The sequence below is a fragment of the Peromyscus maniculatus genome, chromosome 6 (assembly GCF_049852395.1).
Source record: "Peromyscus maniculatus bairdii isolate BWxNUB_F1_BW_parent chromosome 6, HU_Pman_BW_mat_3.1, whole genome shotgun sequence".
In the NCBI taxonomy this organism is placed as follows: domain Eukaryota; kingdom Metazoa; phylum Chordata; class Mammalia; order Rodentia; family Cricetidae; genus Peromyscus; species Peromyscus maniculatus.
Window position 1 is genome coordinate 49,881,395 of NC_134857.1, and position 22,207 is coordinate 49,903,601.

The following is a 22,207-nucleotide window of genomic DNA, read 5'->3' on the forward strand; positions in this document are numbered from 1 at the left end:
CACACACACACACACACACACACACACACACACACACGCACACACGCACGCACACACGCACACACGCACGCACACACACACCAGCCGTGCTGAGAGAGGACCCAGTTGCTAGCCCCCTTCCCTGACTGCTCAACGGCTGGTGTGAAACTTGAAGCTGCTCTCTCTTCCTTCACAGAGCAAGCAGAGTTCTTCCTATTCCGATAGAGACACGACCGAGGAGGAATCGGAATCCCTGGATGACATGGACTTCCTCACGAGGCAAAAGAAGTTACAAGCCGAAGCCAAAATGGCCCTTGCCATGGCCAAGCCAATGGCCAAGATGCAAGTGGAAGTGGAAAAACAGAACAGGAAAAAGTCTCCCGTCGCTGATCTTGTAAGCAGCGGAGGAGGCCGGGGTGCAAGCGAGCGTTTGGGGCTGAAGATGGGTTCTTCCCCAGAGTTATGCAAACCTGGGTTTCTCTGAGGCAGTTTGTCAAAAGCACTGGCAGTTGAGAAAGAACGAAGTCTGTTTCTTTTTTCCTTTCCGCTGCCACACTGAAAAACACGCGACATTTCACAGAAGTAAACTCCACCCTGGGTCCAGGTCTCCTGTGTCCCTGTGTTCACATCACAGTGCACTGCTGCTATCAGTTCCCACTCCCACCTTTCGAGGGAGACGGCATGATGTCATGAATTAGTGCCCAGGACCTAGCAGTCACAATAGGCTCTGCCACGGACCTGCTGCCCGGGTCTGGACTCACGTGTCCGTTTTCTCTCGTGCAATGTGGGTAGCGGCATCTGGGTGAGAGTATGATTGTTGAAGACAGTGAGAAAGGCATTCAGAGCATTTCGAACGCCTGATGGCAGGGTATAAAGTATTAAACAGCAGCTGATATTGTGATATTGTTCATTTTATCCACGCTCTCCCTGTTACTTACGTACCCTATAACTCGTGTGTCAGAGACCAACCAGAAAGCCCATGATGCAGACAGCGCATCCTTTGGGATGCACAGGGCATCATAGTAAGAAACGGATGTGCAATGTGGGGCCACCATTGGGAAGCGCAGAGGCTGGGGAAGTGGGCGATGGAGGGGGGGGGTCTCCTGAGAGCAGACAGGATCTTTCCTGGGGTCTTGGCCGCTCTGCTCACACCTCCCCCCCCCCTTTGTGTCTGCAGCTGCCACACATGCCTCACATAAGTGAATGTTTGATGAAAAGAAGTTTAAAGCCCACTGACCTGAGAGACATGACGATCGGGCAGCTACAGGTGATCGTCAACGATCTCCACTCCCAGATTGAAAGTAAGTGGGAGATCCGCCTGGGATGGAGAACGGTGAGGGGCGGTGAGGCTGCTTTGTGGATGCAGTCCTTCTGTGGGGTATCTTCCCTGGGCTGTCTGTGTGTTTGCAAGGTTCAAGACAACCACAGGACTCTTTCATTGTTTCTTTCCTTTTCTAACTGTAAAACGTCAGGAGCTTTTAGAATTGTCCAAGGTTCACCATGGTTACGGGTCCTTTTTAAATTGCTAGCTCCTGTCACGGGGCATGTATTTAACACACCTCTGTTGGTGAAATAAACTTCTGTAGCTGTAAGCTTTTCACAATTATCCCTTCTGCTTTACTCACGTACACATTTGTTTGAGGTATCATTGCCTTCACTCACATCAAATGACACTGATTTTTAGGTGGTGAATATATAGTTACAAATATGGAAAAATTACAAAGTAGAAGATTTCCCCTTCAGCATAAAGTGCCTAAACAGAAGCGTCCAGAGAGGGTGGGGAGTTGGTGGGGGTGGCGATCACTGAAGGTCATCTGTCATACGGAGAGCAGGCCATGGTTGGCCCAGGGAAAGATGGTGTCCCCACCAGGCAGCGAGGTCCCCAGATGATATCACCCGCCCCAGTCCCCAGAATATGACTGTATAATCCTATGGATTTAGAAGATTGAGAGGAATTCTGAGAGAAGAGAAATACCTATCAAATGCATTCAAATAGACCTTTCTATTATTATTATTATTATTATTATTATTATTATTATTATTAGTTTGCTAAAGATATGGGAATCTTGTGAATTTTAAATAGCCCTTTCTTTTAGAGATGCACATTTATGCCTTTAGAAACAAGACTATATGTTTCTAAAATTACTGTAAAATAGTCCTGGAGACTCGGGAGAGAGATGATTCAAGCTGGTCGTTGTTGAAGCCTGATGGAATCTGTAGGGAATCATTAAACAGATTTCTCTGCTGTTATGTGAGTTTGCAATTTTCCATAGTAGAAAGTTTAAAACTTACTATGGGGCTGGGCTGGGGTGCGAAAACCAATCTGTCACGCACGAAGGGTTCCGATGTGCAGGCGCTCTCTTGGCTGGTGGTCAGGAAGGCCACCCAGGAGCAACTGTAAAAGATGATTTTTTTTTCACTGGGTCTAAATAAAAACCGAGATCTATTCAGTGCTTACGTAGTATTGTTTCAGAATCAAGAGAAAAGGGTTTAGGATTTTAATATTTTTGTTTTGTTGCTTGGTGTTTGGCGTTTTCGAAACAGGGTTTCTCTGTGTAACAGCCCTGGCTGCCCTGGAACTCACCCTGCAGACCAGGCTGGCCTCGAACTCAGAGATCTGTCTGCCGCTGCCTCCCGAGTGCTGGGATTAAAGGTGTGCGCCACCACACCCGGCTTTAGGGTTTTCATTTTAAAACCCTAGATTCACAGGATATACATTAACTTTAATTTTGTGTCATCACTGGGCTTGTTACACATCCAAGGGTTAAGAGTATTTTACCATGGAAACACCTTCCTCTAGACTTTGAAGTCATAAAGTTGCTTGTTAGGTGCACGTGGAGTTTTTAGAGCTTTGGGTATGATCCCCCCCCCCCCTTTCAAGATGCAAACTCTTCTGAACTGAAGGCACAGAGGCCTCGTTTGAAGTCAAAATCTCTGAAAACATGTCCAAGGGGCCCATCGCAACAAGCCTACGCCCTCCTTTTGGGTCTTTGCTCACGGCTTTTTTCAGTGGGTCTTTTCCCTTTGTGTGGACCTAATAGCTGTAACTCTTAGCTTCTCTAAGGGAAAAACTTAAGAACGAGCTCCTTGCTTTTTCCTGAACCACATTGACCCAGCCCCCTAATTTGGGGGGAGGGCACTAGAAATGTTTCCATATTCATACATTTAGTTTCTGGCTGTAAGGGCAAGCACTCAGGAATATTCTCATTGTACTCTGTTTTCCAGACATCTTACCTCAGATCTTACACATCCTGCTACACCAGAAATCTAACTTTGCAGTATTTCGGAGAATGTTCTCAGAGCACACCGCTCCCTAGAGTCGTGTAAAGGCCCTGGGCATCCTGGATGTGCCCACCTCTGGCATCTGGGTGTCACCCTTAGAGACTGGGGAGCTCCCAAAGTTGAAGGGTGAAGAAATAATGTAATCTAAAAACTACTCTTCACACTTCCCCAAAGTCCTGGGTTTTTTTTGTTAAAGACATTTATTTAGCACATAGTTTTTAAATTTTGTTTTTATTTTATCTGCATGGGTGTTTTGTCTGCATACTGCATACATGCAGTCCCTGTAGAGAACAGAACAGGGCATTAGATCCTCTGGAACTGGAGTTACAGGTGGTTGTGAGCTGCCATGTAGGTATTGGGAACCGAACCCAGGTCCTCTGCGAGAGCAACAAGTGCTCTTAATTACTGGGCCACCGCCCCAGCCCTGAAGCCCTGGTTCTACTAACAAGCTGTTTTTCTAGCAGCTAGCAATTTCTTTTGTGACTGTATTATGAGTGAATGGAAAACACAGGTTGAATATTTCTAAATCTAAAACCCAAAATGTTATGGAATATCCGAAGAGTTTCATATCTTGGGCTTGGGTTACTTAACTGATTGAATCTTTTCTATTATGGGTAAATACTCCAAAACTCAAACAACTTAGAAAGCAGAGACACTTCTGGTCCTGAACATTTCAGATAGGAGATATTCCATCTGTGGTTTATTTCTTCTCTTCAGCGTTTCTTTAATTTTACAAACAGGTTATGTTGCTCCAGCGGGTGCTTGACCTGCATGTATGAGAAGCTAATATAAGAGTCCACTGGAATTCAGATCCCCAGAATACCGTGTAAATGCTGGGTGGGTACGATGCCACCCGTAATCCTACCTCAGAAGGTAGCTACAGCAGATCCCTAGAGTGAGAAGGTTAGCAAGACTAGCTGTGTGGCTAGCAAGACTAGCTGTGTGGCTAGCAAGAGTAGTGTGTGAGTGAGCTCTGGGTTTGATTACGAGGTCTTATTTTCATGGTGGAATTATCATTCCCAACATAAATTTTGGACCTCCACATGTATGGTTGTGCACCTATACATGAAAAGATCATACAAATACACACATGCAAATCACACATACACACGAAAGAAGCTCCTTTCCTATGATGTTGAATTATACTTTATATGTACTTTTGTGTCTGTGAACATGCATAATGGGCCATACATAGTTGCATGTTCTGGTTTTGATGTAGTTTTTAGTGTTCCCTTTTTTTGACCCAGGTTTGAATGAAGAGTTGGTCCAGCTGCTCCTCATCCGAGATGAGCTGCACACAGAACAAGATGCCATGCTGGTGGACATAGAAGACTTGACCAGGTCAGTCTGGCTCCCCTCTTCCAAAGGAGAAAAGTAGCCATGGGTAGACCGAAGTTAAAGGACAAAGACAAACATCGGCTCTTGGGAACTTAATCCCTTGCTTTTGTACCTAACTCACCAAACAGCTATTGGTGTTTGCCGTTTACAAGAGAGGAAGAGGCCCCAAATCTCTTTAGGAAACGCATTATTCTTACTCTGAATGTTGGGGGTGAGGGTAATGCATGTGCTCCGCCACGCATGTGGAGGTCAGAGGACAAGCTGGAGTGCCTGCAGGTTCTAGTCCATCACTGAAGGAAGTCAAGGCAGGAACTCTAAGGCAGAAACCATGCAGGAAGGCTGTTGGCTGGCTCCTTCACTGTCCAGCTCACTCAGGCTCCTTCATCCTCAGCTACCTTCTTCATACAGTCTGGGACCACTTGCCTGGGGAGTGGTACCACCCACAGTGGGCTGGGCCTTCCTGCATCAATTAACAATGAGGACATCTCCCACAGACAGGCTCACCAGCCAATCTGATCTTGTCAGTTCCTTAGTCAAAGCTTTCTTCTCAGGTAACTCCAAGCTGTGTTAAAGTTGACAAAGATAACAAGGCTCACAGGTTCCAAACTCCAGTTCTCACACTTTCAAAGCAAGCATTATACTCACTGAGTCATCCATCTCCAAGCCCAGAAATGATGATAGCTGTCAGTCCATGAGGACCTCTTACACTGTTCCCTAAATCAGAGCAACAGTTCTAGCCTAGAAGGACTTCATCCTGCAAAACTGCCCATCCACCCACCCCCACTCCCACCAAGGCAGTTGGCCCTCATTCCTTCCATTCTGTTGTTTCCAGCACAGGAGTAGCACATGGTTGGTGCCACAAAGAGACACCAGCTAATATGTGGCCCAGCTCTTGAACATTACTGCCATGCCTAGAAGGCAAGGATCCTGGCATCTTTCCACAGCCCGGGTGCCACCAGATCGTTCTCACCATGGGGAAATTCTGAGATCTGAGTGTCATGCTGGACATGGCTCCAGCCACCTCGCTGGTTAGAAGTAATGAATCAGGCAAGTGCTGGTCAGGGAGTTCCAGTTCTTAGTAACTCCCCTCATAGGAAAGCCCACCATACATGTACAGTATATATCATACATGTGTGTTATAGATGATGTATATATGCACATGAAATACTGCAAATATACCTGTGATTTCAAGTGGACTGTGGCACCTTTTCCAAGATAGTCCACATGACATTCTTAAACCAGGAGATAACAGTTGCTGCTAAGCCCCAAAATGTATTGAGAGAGAAGAGAGAAGCTTCCCCCCAAAAGAACTCTGCTCATCCCAATGGCATAAGGCATTAGGCATGTGCCCCAGAAGCTCAAAATCACAAGTAGTGCCAGTGTGCTCAGCCCTGCCGCAGGATTTTGCCTCAGTGAGGAACAGGTGATAAACTATGTTTCTAATCATGCAATGTCATTGAAACAATATTTGTAATAAACAAAAGCTGCATACTGTTGAGGCTCAGTTTTAGGGCCCACAGTGAGCACCTGCATGTGAAAGCCCAAAGTGGATGTCAAGAATCGTACTTGATCTCTGCTCTACCTACATGGCTAGTCTGGCTAACCAGCTTGCTCTGGGGCTCCCCTACCTCTGCCTTCTGAGATTACAATTACAGGCAGGTCTCCATGCCCACCCAGCATATACGTGGATTCTGGAATCCAGACTGGATCCAGATTCTGGAATCCAGTCCTCACACTTGTATGGCCCCTGGTTTGTATGCTTCAAGTTATCTTATCCCTCATCTGAAAAAGGGGAAAAGTAGGCCTTGTAAGTTGAGAATAACTCAAATGCTGCTATTGCCACCTGGAGACCTGTTGGGGCATCACACGTCAGCAACTGTACAGCACCTTACCCAGAATTCAAGTGTCATGGAATTGAAAAGACAGGAAATCAGCAGTGAAGTTTGCAGCCAGGTCCTGTAGTTCACAAAAGAAGTCAGCAGTCTTCCATAAGCTCCGATTTTCCTGTGGTAGCAGAAACTGCCTCCATCTCTGTGGAGATGCTGGCATTCCTTGCTGAAGGAGACACTGAGGGACTCCCGCCGCCCCCTTCCTCCTGCTGCCGCTGCCCCCCTCCTCCTCCCGCCGCCCCCCCCTCCCACCTCAGCCGCCACCGCCATTTCTAAAGGTGTTAGGCTTCATATTAGTTTCTCCGTGAGCCTATGTGTATAGATGGGGTGATTTGGGAGACAGAGTAAGTGGGACCTTGGGGTCAGGAGGTGAGAGGTAGCTAGTCTGGAGGTGATAGAGGGAGCTTCTCAGTTGGAGCAGTCCTATAAAAGGCAGGGACACGGTGCTCCAGCCCTCCCCATGGAGGGAGAGAGCCGTCCTTCGGGTCATTCTGCTCCGGGGGTTGGAGGAACTGCATCGGGGCAGGGAACAACCAGAGGGTGCTTAGCCATTCCGAGTGGTAGTACCAGAGAGACACTTCCGGGAAGTTTGGGTCCCCAGGTTCCTCTACTTGTTCTACCGTCATTGTAGATGTTAGTTCAAATCCAGTCCATTCACTTTTGGCTCCTCTCGCTGGAAGCCCCACCCCACCCCCTCCGAGATTCTGGTTTAATTATTCTAGGACTAGACTAGGAATTGGGTTTTTTTTTTTTTTTTAGAGTTTCCAGGAAATTTGAAAAATCACTTCTGTCTCTTTAAAGAAGTTCTTTCTGTCTCCCACGCCCAAGAGCTCAGTTTTTGGTATTTATTCTCTCCTTGTGCTGGATTTCCAGGATATCCTACACCATCACCTAAATCCACTCAACAGTTGTGACCTTGGAGGGCTTGATTCTAAAAAACCATCCCTAGGGACGAGCTCCCACTCACTCCATACTGCTGAGTTTCCACACGTGAGCAGCCATGTGATGGGTATCACAGAGTGGCACCAGCTGTGAGGATGCCAAGGCCAGCTTATATCCCTCCTCTGTGTCCTGGCCGTGAGGAGCTTCATCACACTGTCATTTTGGTCTGCTGTTTCTCCCCAGACAATGATAAATTCTCTGCCCTGAAAGCAGGGGTGAGACCACTGGAATTCTTTGCTGTGTCTCCAGAGCCTAGCACTGAGCCTACCATGCACATAGTCGGTCCTCAGTAATGGTTGTTTATAAAAAGTTTTTGCAGAGCTTGGATGCTGCACGTCTTATAAAGGATTGCTAAAAATGATTAATGAAGGGGTTTATTGAAATCCTTTCCCTCTTTAAATTTTAATGAAATCCTTCCTACGTATGTCTCAAAAGAACGTGTAGCTTGCCATATTTCCTGAAGCTGTTTATTGCCTCTTTTTCTTTCCTTTGCAGAAAGTCCCTTGAGGTGTGCACCCGTGTGCACTAGTGTGTAGATGTACATCAAACCAGGAACTGTAATTCAGTTAGCTGTAGTGAATCTTCCATCACAGAACACCAGAATGTCTGTTGAATTGAGTTTTCTTAAGATACACACAGACTGCAATATGAAAACGATCTGCTATGTGAAAAGGATCCGTAGCTCTTCATAGCCATCAACATGGCCTTCTTTTAGGGGAGAGAAAGCCAACAACAGCATTTCCCTGCATTCCTTGATTGCTAAACGTGCATTGCCTTTGGTTCCTGAGTTTCTGCATGTGGCGAGGACGCTGGTGTCACTTCCCCAGTTTTTGAAACTGCCCGTGGTTTGTCTTCTCTGGACCATGGATGGGAGGCATTCTGCATAACACCAGGGCTTCAGGCGTGACGTCACTGACTCCCCACATCCAAAAGCACACATGCTGTCCCCGAACATTGATGACAGTTAGAAACCACAGCCTTAGCCTCTCACAAGATTTGTCATTTCCTTCAAAACTTTTTAACTTTTTGCAGCCTACAGATCCTACGGTTCTTGGGGTGGTGCCTGTCCAGGGGGTTGCCAAGAACCTGGCCAATCCTCCTGTCCCCACCACCCACCTTCTGGTGGCCAAGTTTCACATCACACCCACTCTGGCCCTGTTTTATTGTCCTAACTATGGCCTCAAAATCAACTGGAGGTGGGGGAACTTATGCTAATGTGGGAAATCTTTACATCCCCAGGGCTTTTACATCATGCATTCATTTGACGTAAGCTCTAAGAGCACATTAGATGGCTAGCTCCAGGTTCCTATCAGCCTTAGTTAATGCCCCAGTCTGTGTGTGTTTACATAGTTGCTCTGTTAACACCCAGCTACTCAATCACAACATCTGGTTTTGACTTGTTTTACCTTTTTACTTTCTGGAGTAACCTTTGGGCCACCCTACACATTGGGCAAGTGCTCTACTACTGAGCTGTAGTCCCACCTTTAATATTCATCTCCTCTCCGTTCTTTCTTCATTTGCCATTTGTCCCCTTCCTGACGGCCTTCACTGGAATGTTCCCTCCAAAGACCTCACAGCCTGACTCAGCCCTGGGTGTAGTGCCTGACATGTAGATAACACAGTTTCAGTACTCACCGGTGCAAGGATTCCAGACACTCACCTCTTAACATTTTCCGAACACAGCACTTTTCTTCTTCACAGTGTTAATATCTGTCAGCCTCAAATTACCCCTGTGAGTCACATAATCAAGGAATCAAGATCACCTCATATAAAAACTAGGACAGTCGATCGAGCTTGAAGGAAGCGCTCTTCCCTGGCCCGAGTGTGTTTCCCTCAGAAACTGGATTCGGAGAGTGTTGTAGCTGTGGGTTGGAAAGCGTCGGGATCTTTCTTCTTAGTGCTGAGTAATTGTGTTCTTGATTTTTGCAGACACGCTGAGAGTCAGCAGAAGCACATGGCAGAGAAAATGCCTGCGAAGTGAAAGGGGGTCATCCACCAGAGGACAAGCTAGAATTTATTTTGCTTCTGTGGTCGTGAAAAACGCTGTTGCTAAAGGTGGCTTCCAAAACAGACGTCAGTGTTAGTCATTGGTAACGTCGTCCGAGCTTACTGTCCCGTGACTGGCCTTCGCTTCTTAATTTATTTTCATTTTTTTACTCGTGCCACTTAATATCAGGCCTTTTAATAAACTATTGTTACAAGAAGTGTACAGTACTCACACCACCAACAACCGTGGACGAGCAGAGGGTAGTTTGAACTTTATTTTTATTGTGTAGAGACTTTGAGTTGGAACAGTATTTCGCCATTGACTACTCCCTTCCATTCTTCACTGTAGTTTTGAAGAGGGACTGTAAATGACGGTGCTATACAAGTCAAAATACATGCCCGCCTCCTAGTGAAGTCGTAGCTCTCCATACTACGTCTATTTTCATCAGTTTTCAACATTTTGTGAATGTTGACTACCTGAGGTTCATTCTTAGACGTGCTATTAACATTCTGTTGGATCCACACGGTTCCTTGAAAGTTTTATGTATAAATATGTAAAATAAAAATTAAAACTTTGTTTCATATGATATGTCCTTTTGCTCACTCACAAGAACTGGCTGTGCCTCCTCACCCTTTTCCCTTTGTGACTAAATCCCCACCAGAAAGCTTCTGTCAGTGAACACTGCCAGATTGCTCCAAAGAAGGCAGCAAGGTAGGAGGGAGCGAATATGTTGTCGATGACGTCAGAACCAGCCTGCCTGGGATTGACTAAAGCTATCCATCTGGAACATCGCCACTCTTCCATGACTTCATTTCGTTGGGGCCTCGGATTGCATCAAAACATTTACCAATTTACCACATAGACAAATGGCGTTTGCATTTTTTGGTGGCACTCTGGGCCTGACTTGGCAGAGCGGCTGTGGTCACCTGCACGAGACCCTCACATGACTGGGTCCGCTGGCATTCTCTCCTGAAAATGGGGAGGGCTCACGGAGCCCATGAGGCTCCCCTCTGGCTAGGGATATATGAGCAGGTAACAGTTGCTGGGCACTGGAAGCACTGTGTGCTTGGAGATGTAGTTGTCTGCAAATGGCCCATGCTCCTCTCAGTCAAATTCAGCTCCCTGGTTCATCAGGTTAGATGTGAGTGCAATCATTTTGTTGGTCTGTTGTTGATGCCCTGTCTGAAGTAAAGTTAGACATTTGTCCGGGCTCCACAGGAGAATTAACACAACCTGTTTCATTTTGTTTCTAAGGCACTTTTTCTGATCTCAAAATTTTTCAGCTCTAAAGAAGATTGTAGGCTATTTTCTAGTAAGTAGAGAGATTCACAACATGCCCTTAATTAGTTGGTGTGTACAAACCGATTAGAAAGCCACCAGCTGAGAGAAAGGAGCAGTTCACCAGACCAGCGTCACCCCTAGGTCATCACCTGGTTTCTCTGTGAAGTCCATGGTATCGACAAGACTTTAGAAACCACTCTCCTCCATCCCCCTTTCTCAGAAGCCCTCAAGCATCGTAAGTCACTGAAGGAGTTACCACGGTTCACGTTTAGCAAAAAGGGTCATCTTAAGTTGTAACACTCATCACTTTTTATGGTCTTAGTCAGCATTTCCATTCAGAATAGAAAAAGAACACAGCCCTGGATGTGGTTCTGTTTTGTGAGTTGGTTACTGGCCAGGCCTGATTGCTGCTGACTGTTGAAGCCCACGGAATTCTCTCTGCCAGAGTAAGCCCCACGGCAGCACTCAGTGACCTGCTGGTCCCTTTGCTGCTCCCACTGGGCAGACCTCTGGTTCTCCTCTGCAGCTGTGCAGCGGGATCGTGTGGAAGCTTCAGAAACCGCTGGTGCCAGGGTCTTCCTGTGGCCTCGGCATCTCTAATACTAGAGCACTGACTGCTTGGAGGTGAGTCTGCAGGCGCCACAGTGCACGTACGGAAATTGGGACAACTTCCAGGAGTTGATTCTCCCTTTTCCACCATGTGGGTTCCAGGGATTGAACTCAGGTCGTCAGTGGGCAGGCACTCGTCAGTCCCTTGGTACCTGCTGAAGGTCCCCAAGTGCTAATATTGAGAACCCCGTCACGGAGTTTCTTTTTTAGCTTTTTGTTAAACCACGTTTTTCCGTGTCAGGTGATTTTTTTTTTTCAGTTTAAGTGTTATATTCCCATTATTTTGGGCCTTTGGGAGAGCACAAACTTAGAAAAAGTAGGCAAAATGCCTCTGCTCGAGCAAGAGAGAATAGTTGGCCGTCCATGCCTCCCGCTCTGACACCCGCAGCTGGAGCTGACAGTGAAGCTCGTTTGCCAAGAGAAACTTCATTTTTAAGAGCCTTGTCAGAATTAGCCAACTCCAATAAACTGTAGACGCGTCTTCCGTCTTTAGCAATGCACTCTCCATAGCTACACAGACACATCTGAATGAATCCTCCTCTTAGCCCAGTCTCTCTCCCACCCCCCAGTCCACAACTATCACTCCAGAACCCCTACTCAGGAAGGAAAAAAGGCATGAGGATGCTCCAAAAGGGGGCCCCTCAAGATAGCCCAGGTCAGTCTTACTAGCACTAGAGTGGTTCTCATCACCCCTGAGAATTTCAAAGGCGAACACGTTCAGTTTGCTAGGAGCCATTTCAAATCTCCTTGCCCCGAGAGGCTCACCTCCAACGCTATTCTTTCAAGGTCTCCTCGGTCCTTCTGCTGAGGTTGGCCAGCAAAGACTGGGTTAATCTCAGCAGCATCCTCACCTACGCTAGGTCCCTCTTTCACACATAAACTAGGACACTTGCAAGTTAGGTCAGCTGCGTGAACTGAGTCAAAAATAGGACTCCGCCTCTCTTTCACATTTGAAGAGAGTGGGGTGTACTCAAGAGTACTCAGGCCCTAAGGCCAGGTCTGGCTAAGAAATGCTCTTAGGTGTGTGATCTCTAGAGAGCGACTGAGGCTGTGTCCTGTCACCTGTTAATACTGTCTGGAATCACTGCAAAGACTGGATGAAACAACCACGTTCATAAAAGCACTCACAATAAGAACGGTGTACGAAGTAGAGATGCTTAAGGAAAACATTAATCCATCCATGTCCATGTTCAGACAGTCTCCCTCTAAAGAGAGGTGCTAGGCCATGGGTTGTACTTTATACCCCTTCCCCTGTATCTGCATAAACAGATGCACGTGGGTAGCCTTTGTATTCCAATTTGTCCGTGCAAAGTGGGATGCCATAAAGCAGCCCTTCGCAACTTGCTCTGTCCGTGGAAGTACACACGCGTTAAATACGAGAATGTAGCGTTTGTCTTCTTGAGTCTGCCTTGATTGGCTCAACATAATAACTTCCATTTCCATCTGTTTCTGCAAACATTCAAGCCGCTCTTTTGAACTGTGTGTCTAAGCCATTTAACCGCAGATCCAAGCTACTGTCTGTAAACGGCATGCCATTCCTGCCCTGCTGGCCCACGCTTTATCCAGCCAGTCCCTTTCCTTTGGAGAGCTCCCCAAAGTTTTGCCCCTCCATCGTATTTTTTTGCTTGTGCTTAGCGTCCTCTTTTGCCTTTTATTCTGCGCTCACCCCATGGCTCTTCTTTCCCTGTCACTTAGTGTCGGGTTGTATCTCAGAGCACAGGGAACTACCACAGGGGAGGCCGCTGCAGAGAAGCCTGATTCTTCGTGACAAAGTTAGACCTACGTCTGACAAATACGTAACTCGTTTTTTGTCATTAAACACTGAGCTTGAATGACACTTTCTTGTTGAAAACTCTCATTTTCACACGTGCCTACATAGCCTACAAGAATTCTCTGTCAGGTTTTTCTGTTTCTTGTTGAAGAGCAGAGGCAATCCTCCACCACTTGAGTAACAGCAGCCCTCGGCAAAGAACCGAGCCGCTGAGGACTCTCACTTGGAGACGCTTGGATTGACTGACAGCTCTCCCTCTCCCTCATGGGCAGTGCCTCTTGACCGAGGGATGGGCCCTGTGGACTGGCTTTCACTTGGGTTACTCTCACTGTTGTCAGGTTTAATCTCAGTGATTGGTTCATTTTTCTCCCTTAAGTACTTGGCCTTAAACCAATATTTGTTGGTTTCTTCTACTAAATCTGTCATCTCTAATAAATATGCCTATCACAGATACAGCTATCCATCTACTAAAATCCATGCCTCTCTGTGTCCATAGTTGCAGAATTGCCCCTAGGACATGGCTCCTTAGACAGAGACGTTCCCAGCCCCCTATCTAAGGTGACTCCGTGGTTAATTGATTTTTTTTCCCTAAAATGTGAGCGAGTGGCTGTGATGTGTCTTAGCTTAGCTTAGGCATTGAAGAGGATCTGCCCAGTATTGTGCTTACCACACCAGCTGCAATCTGAAGACCCTAGGAGATGTCAGAGCCACAAGATGGAAGGAGTGTGGGTCCCTGAGCCGCTGCATGGGGGCAACTGCCTGCTGTTCTAGTGGGATTCACCTTTGGATGTCAGGAGTGAGAGGTGAACAATGGCATTTGAACTAACATACACTTAGTTGAATCTCTTCCTTAAAATCAGCGTTACACTAGCAAATGCAGACCCACAGTAAGGACAACCAGATTTAAGAAAGAGTTAGAAAACCAGTTCTGGTCTCTGAGAACAAACTGTTAACCAATATACCACACTGTTTCATTTCTCTGGAAAATGAGTGAGTCACTTTTTCTGCCCACTGACCTTCTCAGCTCAGTTTAAATCCCATTTCCCATTCTATCTTCTGTCTCTGGGGCAGACATCAAAAGAAGATCAAGGTAAGATCTTGAACAATCAATCCTTCCCAGAAATGAGAATATGGATTGTATAATGATGTTGTGGCTACAGGAAGTCTCTGATAGCCATCTGGAAAAGCCTGGACTCCTCTACACCTCATGACCACAACAATTATTTCAACCCCAGCTGAGTTCTGAGAAGCACGAAATGCCATTGGCACTGATGCACACTTACTTTGTCTACATACGATACGACACGTTCATTCTGATATAGGTTGGGGTGATGAGTGTTTCAGGATACTCTAATTGAAGCTTATAGTTGGTTGTCAGCATAAACCAATACCAGTAATCTATGGATTAATCACCTGACTGTACAAAATGGAAATACGAAGCCAAAGGGCTTTTCAGTCTGGAGCTTTGGTTCACAAAGAATTGCCAAGAATGGTCCGGTGCAGTAAGCTCTCTTACAGAGCACACTTCTCTTGGTACATTTCTCTTCTGGATTCCTGCTGGCCTCCAGTTATAGCACAGTCCTTGTTTTAAAAGTTACTGAGTCCATTTCCCTGCACCAGGCATAAGAGCCCAAAATAGAAGAGGGATGGTTATGGGGAAGGTGATTCTGGTTTCACAGTCCCGACTCAAGCATTTGATTTGATCATTTACTACCAGAGTCTTTGATCCTTTATATCCAATCAATACCTTGTTTTCTGGCTTTTCGGAAAATAGACACATGTGTTCTGACTGTGGGAAGGCACAGTGAGGGTGGAAGGGGGGGGGTCTTTAATTTTCTGCCTCATAAAGTTACTTCCTTCCCGATGTCAGTTCTCAGAAGAAATCGCAGCCTGTGGTGACACACCATCTCATCTTATGTGTGGCCTCTTTTGGTCTCTGAGCATCCCTGGGTATTAAACATGGCATCTTAATGATCCTAGTGCTCATCCCTCACCTCTCGAACAGTTTACGGAGAAGACAGTATGGATGCTGTCAGGAGAAAGGCCTTTCCTGTTTGTCACAAGGCACCCGTTTCCTTTTTCCAGTGAGCTAAAGGACTCTCGTCCCCACTGATGAGACAGATGATTTGAAAGCATGTCACTAGCTCGGATGCAGGCCGGACGGAGAGCAGAGCATCAGGCAGCTCTGTCAGGCTAAGCAACCTTTTCATTACCATCTTTTAAAGTGGAATTACATAATTTCTCCCATTCCCGTTCTTCTCTCAAGCCCTCCCATGTATCCGTCCTTGTTCTTTCTCAAATTCTTGGCCTCTTTTTCACTATATATTCACACATACATAATACTAACTACATACATGCATATTCCTAGATACATTAATACAGTCTGTGTAATGTCACCCGTATGTGCACGATCTCAGGGATGACTACATGGTATTAGATAACCAGCTGAGAGGGGAGATTCTTCCCTGGAAAAACCATTTCTCCACTCCCAGCATTCTCCAGTTGCCCATAGATCTTCGTCTACGGGTGAGGTCCCTGCCAAGCAACTTTTTAAGGGAAGTAATGAATGCCTCAGAAAACTAGTTAGAAGAGGGAATGTTTGCAAGTCATAACCCACCGAGTCATAAACCGGTTCTGGCTAAACCAAGAGTGGGAGTGAAATGCCACAGAGGCCTTTCTGGAGTTCCCAGCCAGGGTTACACAACACAAGGTGCAGTGTGGGATTTGCAGGAGACAGCAGCTTCAACTGCCAGGTCACCCCCACGAGCAGAAGAAGGAGCCTAGCCAAACGTCAGGACTTGGGAGAATGGAACCATGGCTCAGTGCAAGGTCTGGGGACCCAGTGGCACCTGCAGACCTTGTCAGCTTCCCCTGAGGCCTTGACATAGCAGTTTCTTCTAAACACACCTTGGTACATCGAACCCTCAGACCAAGCAACCCCTTACTGGATGCAATCTGCTGGGAGGAAGCCAGAGAACAAAAGCCTTCTTTTTACCAATCTGCAGTTGCCAAGGAAACGGTCTTTAGTCAGCACAGTAGTACCCACTGAACTGTGCCCACCCAGTTCCAGGAGTGCTAAGGTCCAAAAGGCATTTGTCAAAAGCAGCTGAATAATTTCATATATTGCAGACAGTATATAAACAACCCAAAGCCTCTTTGGCTGAGGCTTGACTACAGCTCAGTGTAGGGAATTCGCCTAGCATGTAGAGGTGTCCAATCTCCTGCACTACGTAGTGAAAAGTCTGGAGTGCTCCCTATTGAAGCTGATCTTGGGGCCTTCTTCTCCCAAACACTGAAGCAAACATCATTTGAGAAATATAAATCATTGTAATTTGGAGGGAAGAGACAAAACCAGTAATGAAGAAATAGACCCTCAAGGGGTTGATTAAAGCCTCTTTTGGCCACACTTCAAGTTTAGTGTTCATTTGCATCTTACATAAAAGAACCCTAGACAAATCATCTTCCTTTTGAATATAAATTCTTTGCCTTGTTTTTTGCTTTTCTTCTTTCTTTTATAATCATCTTAGTTCCCTGATTTGCATAATGTAGTAAGAATCTCCTTGCTTAGCCACTAAAAAAAAAAAAAAAAAAAAATGCCCACTTCCTTTTTTTAAGTATGCATATATGTATCATTTCCTCAACCGTGCTTTTTTGTGACAGACTTCGGAGCTACAGCATCATAGATGCCTTGGTTGGTGTCTTAACAGTGTTGGCTACTCCTATGAAACATCACCAGTGCCCTGACACCATATGTCAGGACCCTCTGGACTTACAAGCTGAGTCCAAATGGACCGCCTTCTCAGAATTTTGAAACTCAAGGGAAGATGTTCATGTACAAATGCGTGGAGTTGCCTTGATTCCAACGAAGTAGACAAGTAGCATGGATTCCACATTGCACCAGAAAATGAAAGACAGACCTTAGGACTTCTTCAGATTTCTAAGACGAGTACCCATTGCTATTCCCACCTCAAATTTGCCCCAAGCTCAAGACTCAAAGGGTTTTCACTGGGACTTCCTTGGGCTTCAGTTTCCAGGCCAGTTATACATACACACTCATCACACACAGGGACAGTTCTCAACCCACTGCAGGTACAGAGATGCTGCCTTCAGGAAAACAGTGGCTTTACCCACAGATCTTAGAACCAAAATCAGAAAGAGTAAAAAAAAGGTGGAGGACTTCATCCTCCAAAGTTCTGAAAGAGAACAGAAGAGATGTTTGATGAGACTAATACTGGAGACATCCACGAAAAGGGAAAGAGAACATCAAAATGATTTCATGTGTTCATGGTGTACAACGTGAAAGCTTGGACTATTATATTATACACATCATGCCAGGGGTCACAAAGCATGTAGGGACTAGACTGATGAAACTAATCAAATAGATGAAACAAGTTGAGGGTAAGACAATGGTGATGATAAGGAGTCCTTATACAGAGTGAGGGGACTCGTAGCCAAGCAAAGGCTAGCTGCTTATGTGCACTGAGCTGACCTGATTTCTGCCACACTCTTCTAAGGTTTCAAAATAGTCTTGATTTATCCATGGATGGTGATACACACCAATAATTCCAAACGTTGGGAGGCAGAGGACTGCTATGGGTCTGAAAGAAGCCTGGGCTACTTAGAGGGCTCCATGCCAACCACGGATGCAAAGTGAGAACCAGTCTTAAGAAAACACCAAGAGTTCTAGGGGATGCTGGTAGCTCACTTGCCTAGCATTCCTGAGGTCCTGGCCTCAGTCCCCAGGGTCACATACAAATAGGCATGGTAGCAAGCATGTGGGAGGTAAAGGAAGGGTGATCAGAGGTTCAAAGTCATGTTTAAGTGTATAGGGAGTTTGGAGCCACCCTTGGATGTGTGAGACCTTGCCTCGGGAGAAATTTAATTCATTAATCATATGAAAATAAATCTAGATTCTGAGAAGAACACATTTCTTCTGCTCATCAATGCTTGGCTGGACAACATTAGTCACTGAAAGTCACTGCAAGACTCTACAAAACTCACATTCACTGATATCTGTTGTATTATCCAATAACAGCATTATGAGCACAAGTTGACACTTCTCTGTGATGTTGGTACCAGTAATGCGTGGCTTTCCCTGATGTTCGTTGATAAAGCTGCCCTCTTGGCATTGGCTTCCAGGAAGCAATGAGTAAGACTTACAGTCTATCTCTGACAAATTGAGTAAAGGTCCCAGCCTTGACTTTGCTGCATTATTCCTCTAAGTTGCCTCAAATTAATTTTGGGGGAACCAAGAGAGTTATCATAAGTAAATCAATCTATCTTCTGCTTGTCTATTTTTACTCATGTATTTACATATTAACTTAGGCCTGGCTGTATACTAGCCTTTAGAATCTTCTCCCAGGGCAGGGAGCTGCCATCTTTTTTCAAGTGAAACATCTTTTTTCAAGACCATGTGAAGAAAACTCAAGTCCTGCTATCAATTACACCTATATAAACATCTTTTATGTGACATATCTCCTTCATATATATAATAAAATATGTCCTATATACTCCCATTTCTCCCCTATATATCTCTCAATCTATTCCCCTCCTAACTTTGGTTGGTTGGTTGGTTGGTTGGTTGGTTGGTTGGTTGGTTTGTCCTTCCTTCCTTCCTTTCTTCCTTCCTTCCTTTGTTCCCTCTGTTGCTTTGCCCCTCTGGTTCCACTGTCTTCCCCTTTGGTAATTGTTTATTCATTGTCTAGGTTTTCCTGCTCCCTGTGCACAGGGAACATCATTTGTCTTTGCTTCTTTATTTCCATTCCAGTAAATGACACTTAATAGTACCTAAGTATATAATTTGAAGGACTGAACGAGTAAAAGAATGTTCCATGTTATCCCACAGAGAAATCCTGCTTCTGGTTTCTCACCACTCAGTTTCCTCATTACACCATTTCTTCCATAAGTTCTGAGGCAAATACATCTGCTTAAAATTCCATATATACTTGTTAAATTATTCTCTCTCTCTCTCTCTCTCTCTCTCTCTCTCTCTCTCTCTCTCTCTGTGTGTGTGTGTGTGTGTGTGTGTGTGTGTGTGTGTGCGTGCGCCAAGGTACACATAGGGAGGTCATAGGACATTTTTTAGTTCTCTCCTCCCACCTTGTGTCTCCTAGGGATTAAACTCAAGTCATCAGACTTAACAGCAAGTACCTCTACCCACTAGGTCGTCTCACTGGCTCCAAAACCCATATCTTTTCAGGATGAAGGCATTTCCAAGCCTTTGTAAGACATTCAATCTTTTGATAAGATCTTGAACAAAACTTAGTTCTAAAGTCCATTAGACATACTGAACATGAGAACCTAGTGTGATTTATCAATGAATAACAAAATTTTAAGCATTGTTAAAGGGAATGAATTATACATTATGAACTGATCATCCTCAGGTATCCAAACATGCATGAGAGTCAATACTCAAAACTTCATCCATGGTTTCGAGTGCAGGGTGGCTGAGCATTCACAGCCATCTGAGAAGAGAGTTTCAACTTCCTGGCTGTCTTGATATGTACATTTGGCTGCTCCTGTTGATCATCGGGGTGGAACTTTGGATTTAGCCTTGATAGACAGTGGACTCCTTCTGCAGAAGCAGTTCTAATCCTGTGGAGTTAAATTGCTTTTCAGTGTTCAGTTCAGAACAGAGGCAGTAATAAGGTGATCTTTCATTTACCTTTTTGTGGGGAACAAGCCAGTATTCTTACATCCTGAAAAAGTTATTGAAACTTCCCAGAGATGTTCAACTTACCCCCAGGAAACAATTTAGGTCTTTTCACAACACTCCATTATCTCATATGATCATAAAAGTTTCCTAAGAACAAGGAAAGGCAAGCTGGTGTGATTTTTAGTTTGCAGAAAGGGAAATCTATATAGGGGGTAAGAAGGGCATTTCCCACAGCTTAATAGTAACCATAGGATCAAAACCAGATGGCCACACATGTGCACTTGTATCACTGGACCACCTCTTAAGCTCTTTGCAAAGCCTCCCTCCCCCAAAATAAAGCAACATATTCCCTACTCATGTTTAAGTTGACCTCAAATTTTCTACCCTATGTTTAAGAATTGCAAATAAAATTATTTCCAAAATCTTCTAAATGTAAAAAATCAAATATATCCGACATAGTCAAGTGTATATGTCCTCTAAATGTAGACAGTGAGATACAAATGCTAGAGTAATTTGATCATGATATCCATTTTGAAAAAATAGATTGTGTAATTGGCAGCAGAGTCCTTGCTTAGCATGCATGAAACTCTGGGTTCTGCCTCCTGCAGACTTTTAAAAATGTGTTTGTGTACGTGTGTGCATGTATATATACATACATACATGTAAATATATACATGTATATGAATTCTTATTTAACCCGAGAGAAAAGACATTTATTCGTTAGAAGATAATAATTTTCATTTTCCATTCAACTTTCTCCTCGTATTTCAGTCCTTACATAGTTGTGTCTCATTTTTAGAAATGTTTTATTTCTCTGTCAAAGTTTCATATGTAAATAAACACACTCTTAAAAGCACCTTTACTCACCGAGCTGTAATAAAGGAAGGCCAGCCCAGTGAGACAACTTTCTTTTTAAATTCCTTGGAATCGCAGGAAAATAGCTGGGTCATTTGGAATGACTTCATCCACACCCCAGAATGTGGTTTCTTGTTCTCAGTCTGAACAGATATGAATGGGATGTTTCGTGAATGGGAGACTGCCATGGTTTCATAGCGAATTTCACACGTGTCGTCTGGACCAGAGGCTAAATTCCCCACCAGGGACTAGCAGGATGCCTGTCAGGGAGGTTCCTCAGGTGTTCTGAGGTCTCAGGGTCTGACTGGCCCTCCAGAGGGAAATCCCTGCGGTCAGATAAAGAGGTTCCTCAGAAAAGAAACAAAGCCGTTTAATCACACCCGCACAAATGGAAAGCAGAGAACCGAACAAAGAAAGTGTTTCGAAGAAGGGAATTGGCTTTGGTTTTCACGTCGGTCCCCTGTGGTTTCACTTTTCATTTCTGTGGCATCTGGGTGAGGAGACATTGCCTGAATAGTTCCTGCTGATGGCCTTCGAATAAGAATCCCTGGAAACCGCTAAGGAGCTGAGGCTGAAGGAACCCAGAAGAAGAGGTCATCTCACAGCTGGCCTTCAGGCTGTGGGGAGGTCTCCCAGATTCCGTGCTCTGTGGCTGGCTACACTCCCTTGTATTCTAAGCCTGGGATTCCCACTTGCTTGTAGAAACCTCTGCTTGAAAGGTCCAAGGACATTTCAAGCCCGTTCCCACCGTCTTCTCCTCTACAGCTTCTCGCCATCCATTTCTGCCAGCTGCACAAGTAGCATCTCCTTTCATCCAGGTATCCAAGCCTGAAACTTGGGGCTTAGGTCGGACACACTTGTCTTTTATCAGCTCACACGCAGTCATCACCAGGCCCTGCTGTTGCTGCTTCTAAATGAGTCCCATACACTTCTCCTGGGCAGGCTGAGGACCAATGCCTTCTGGGTATTGCCAGTTCTCACCAGGGCTGCTACAAAACCTTCCCAAAGTGCCAGTCTTCGCATGAGTCACCCCTCGCCCATCCTTGACACTGTCCCTTGTGGTCTTTCCAAAAGGAAGACACAAATACTCCCCCTTCCACTGCGGCAGTGGCTGTGATAACTGGGGCAGCTCCAGAGCAGGATGGCATGGCAGAGGCTGGTTCAGGCTTCATACCTAACTTGGCATTCCAGCCCTGCTCCTGTCTTTGGAAACAGGATAGAAACCTGTGTAAGCCTTCATTTTCTCTCCAAAGAAGAACCCCCCAAAAGTATGGGGAACAGATAGATATAGATGATATAGATATAGATTGCTGAAGATATTTTACTGATCATTCTCAATTAGCCCATTCAGACAGGCCACCTCTTCACAGCTGTATTGTATTCCATTTGAGAGACAGTGTTTTATTTAACTCATTTGTTGTTAACATCCATTGCTACAAACATCCCAGAGATGAAATTTCCAGAGCAAAGAACACACACACCTGTTGTTTGACTGTATTGCTGAGTTTTCTTCCAGGGGAACTTTATAGTTTAGAACCTTACCGACCAACAATTATGTGAGAAGCAGAGTCAATCTGAGCTTGGATGTGAGCTATATTACCCTGAACAGCATTCTTATC

At 45.2% G+C, this 22,207-nt stretch overlaps 1 protein-coding gene across 9 annotated transcripts in view; it reads left to right on the plus strand.

Annotated features, from left to right (window-relative positions):
• Positions 1–10,000, plus strand: part of Schip1 (schwannomin interacting protein 1) — a 690,937-nt gene extending 680,937 nt beyond the window's left edge. For 8 of the 9 annotated variants that reach the window (XM_076574213.1, XM_076574214.1, XM_076574218.1 and 5 more), the window contains 4 exons: positions 176–373; positions 1,157–1,280; positions 4,509–4,602; positions 9,360–10,000. In XM_076574213.1, coding sequence (XP_076430328.1) covers positions 176–373; positions 1,157–1,280; positions 4,509–4,602; positions 9,360–9,411 — 468 coding nt within the window. In that variant the 3' untranslated portion in view covers positions 9,412–10,000. The remainder of the gene's footprint in view (positions 1–175; positions 374–1,156; positions 1,281–4,508; positions 4,603–9,359) is intronic. The other variant, XM_076574221.1, reaches the window with a different exon arrangement.
• The last annotated feature ends 12,207 nt before the right edge of the window (positions 10,001–22,207 follow it).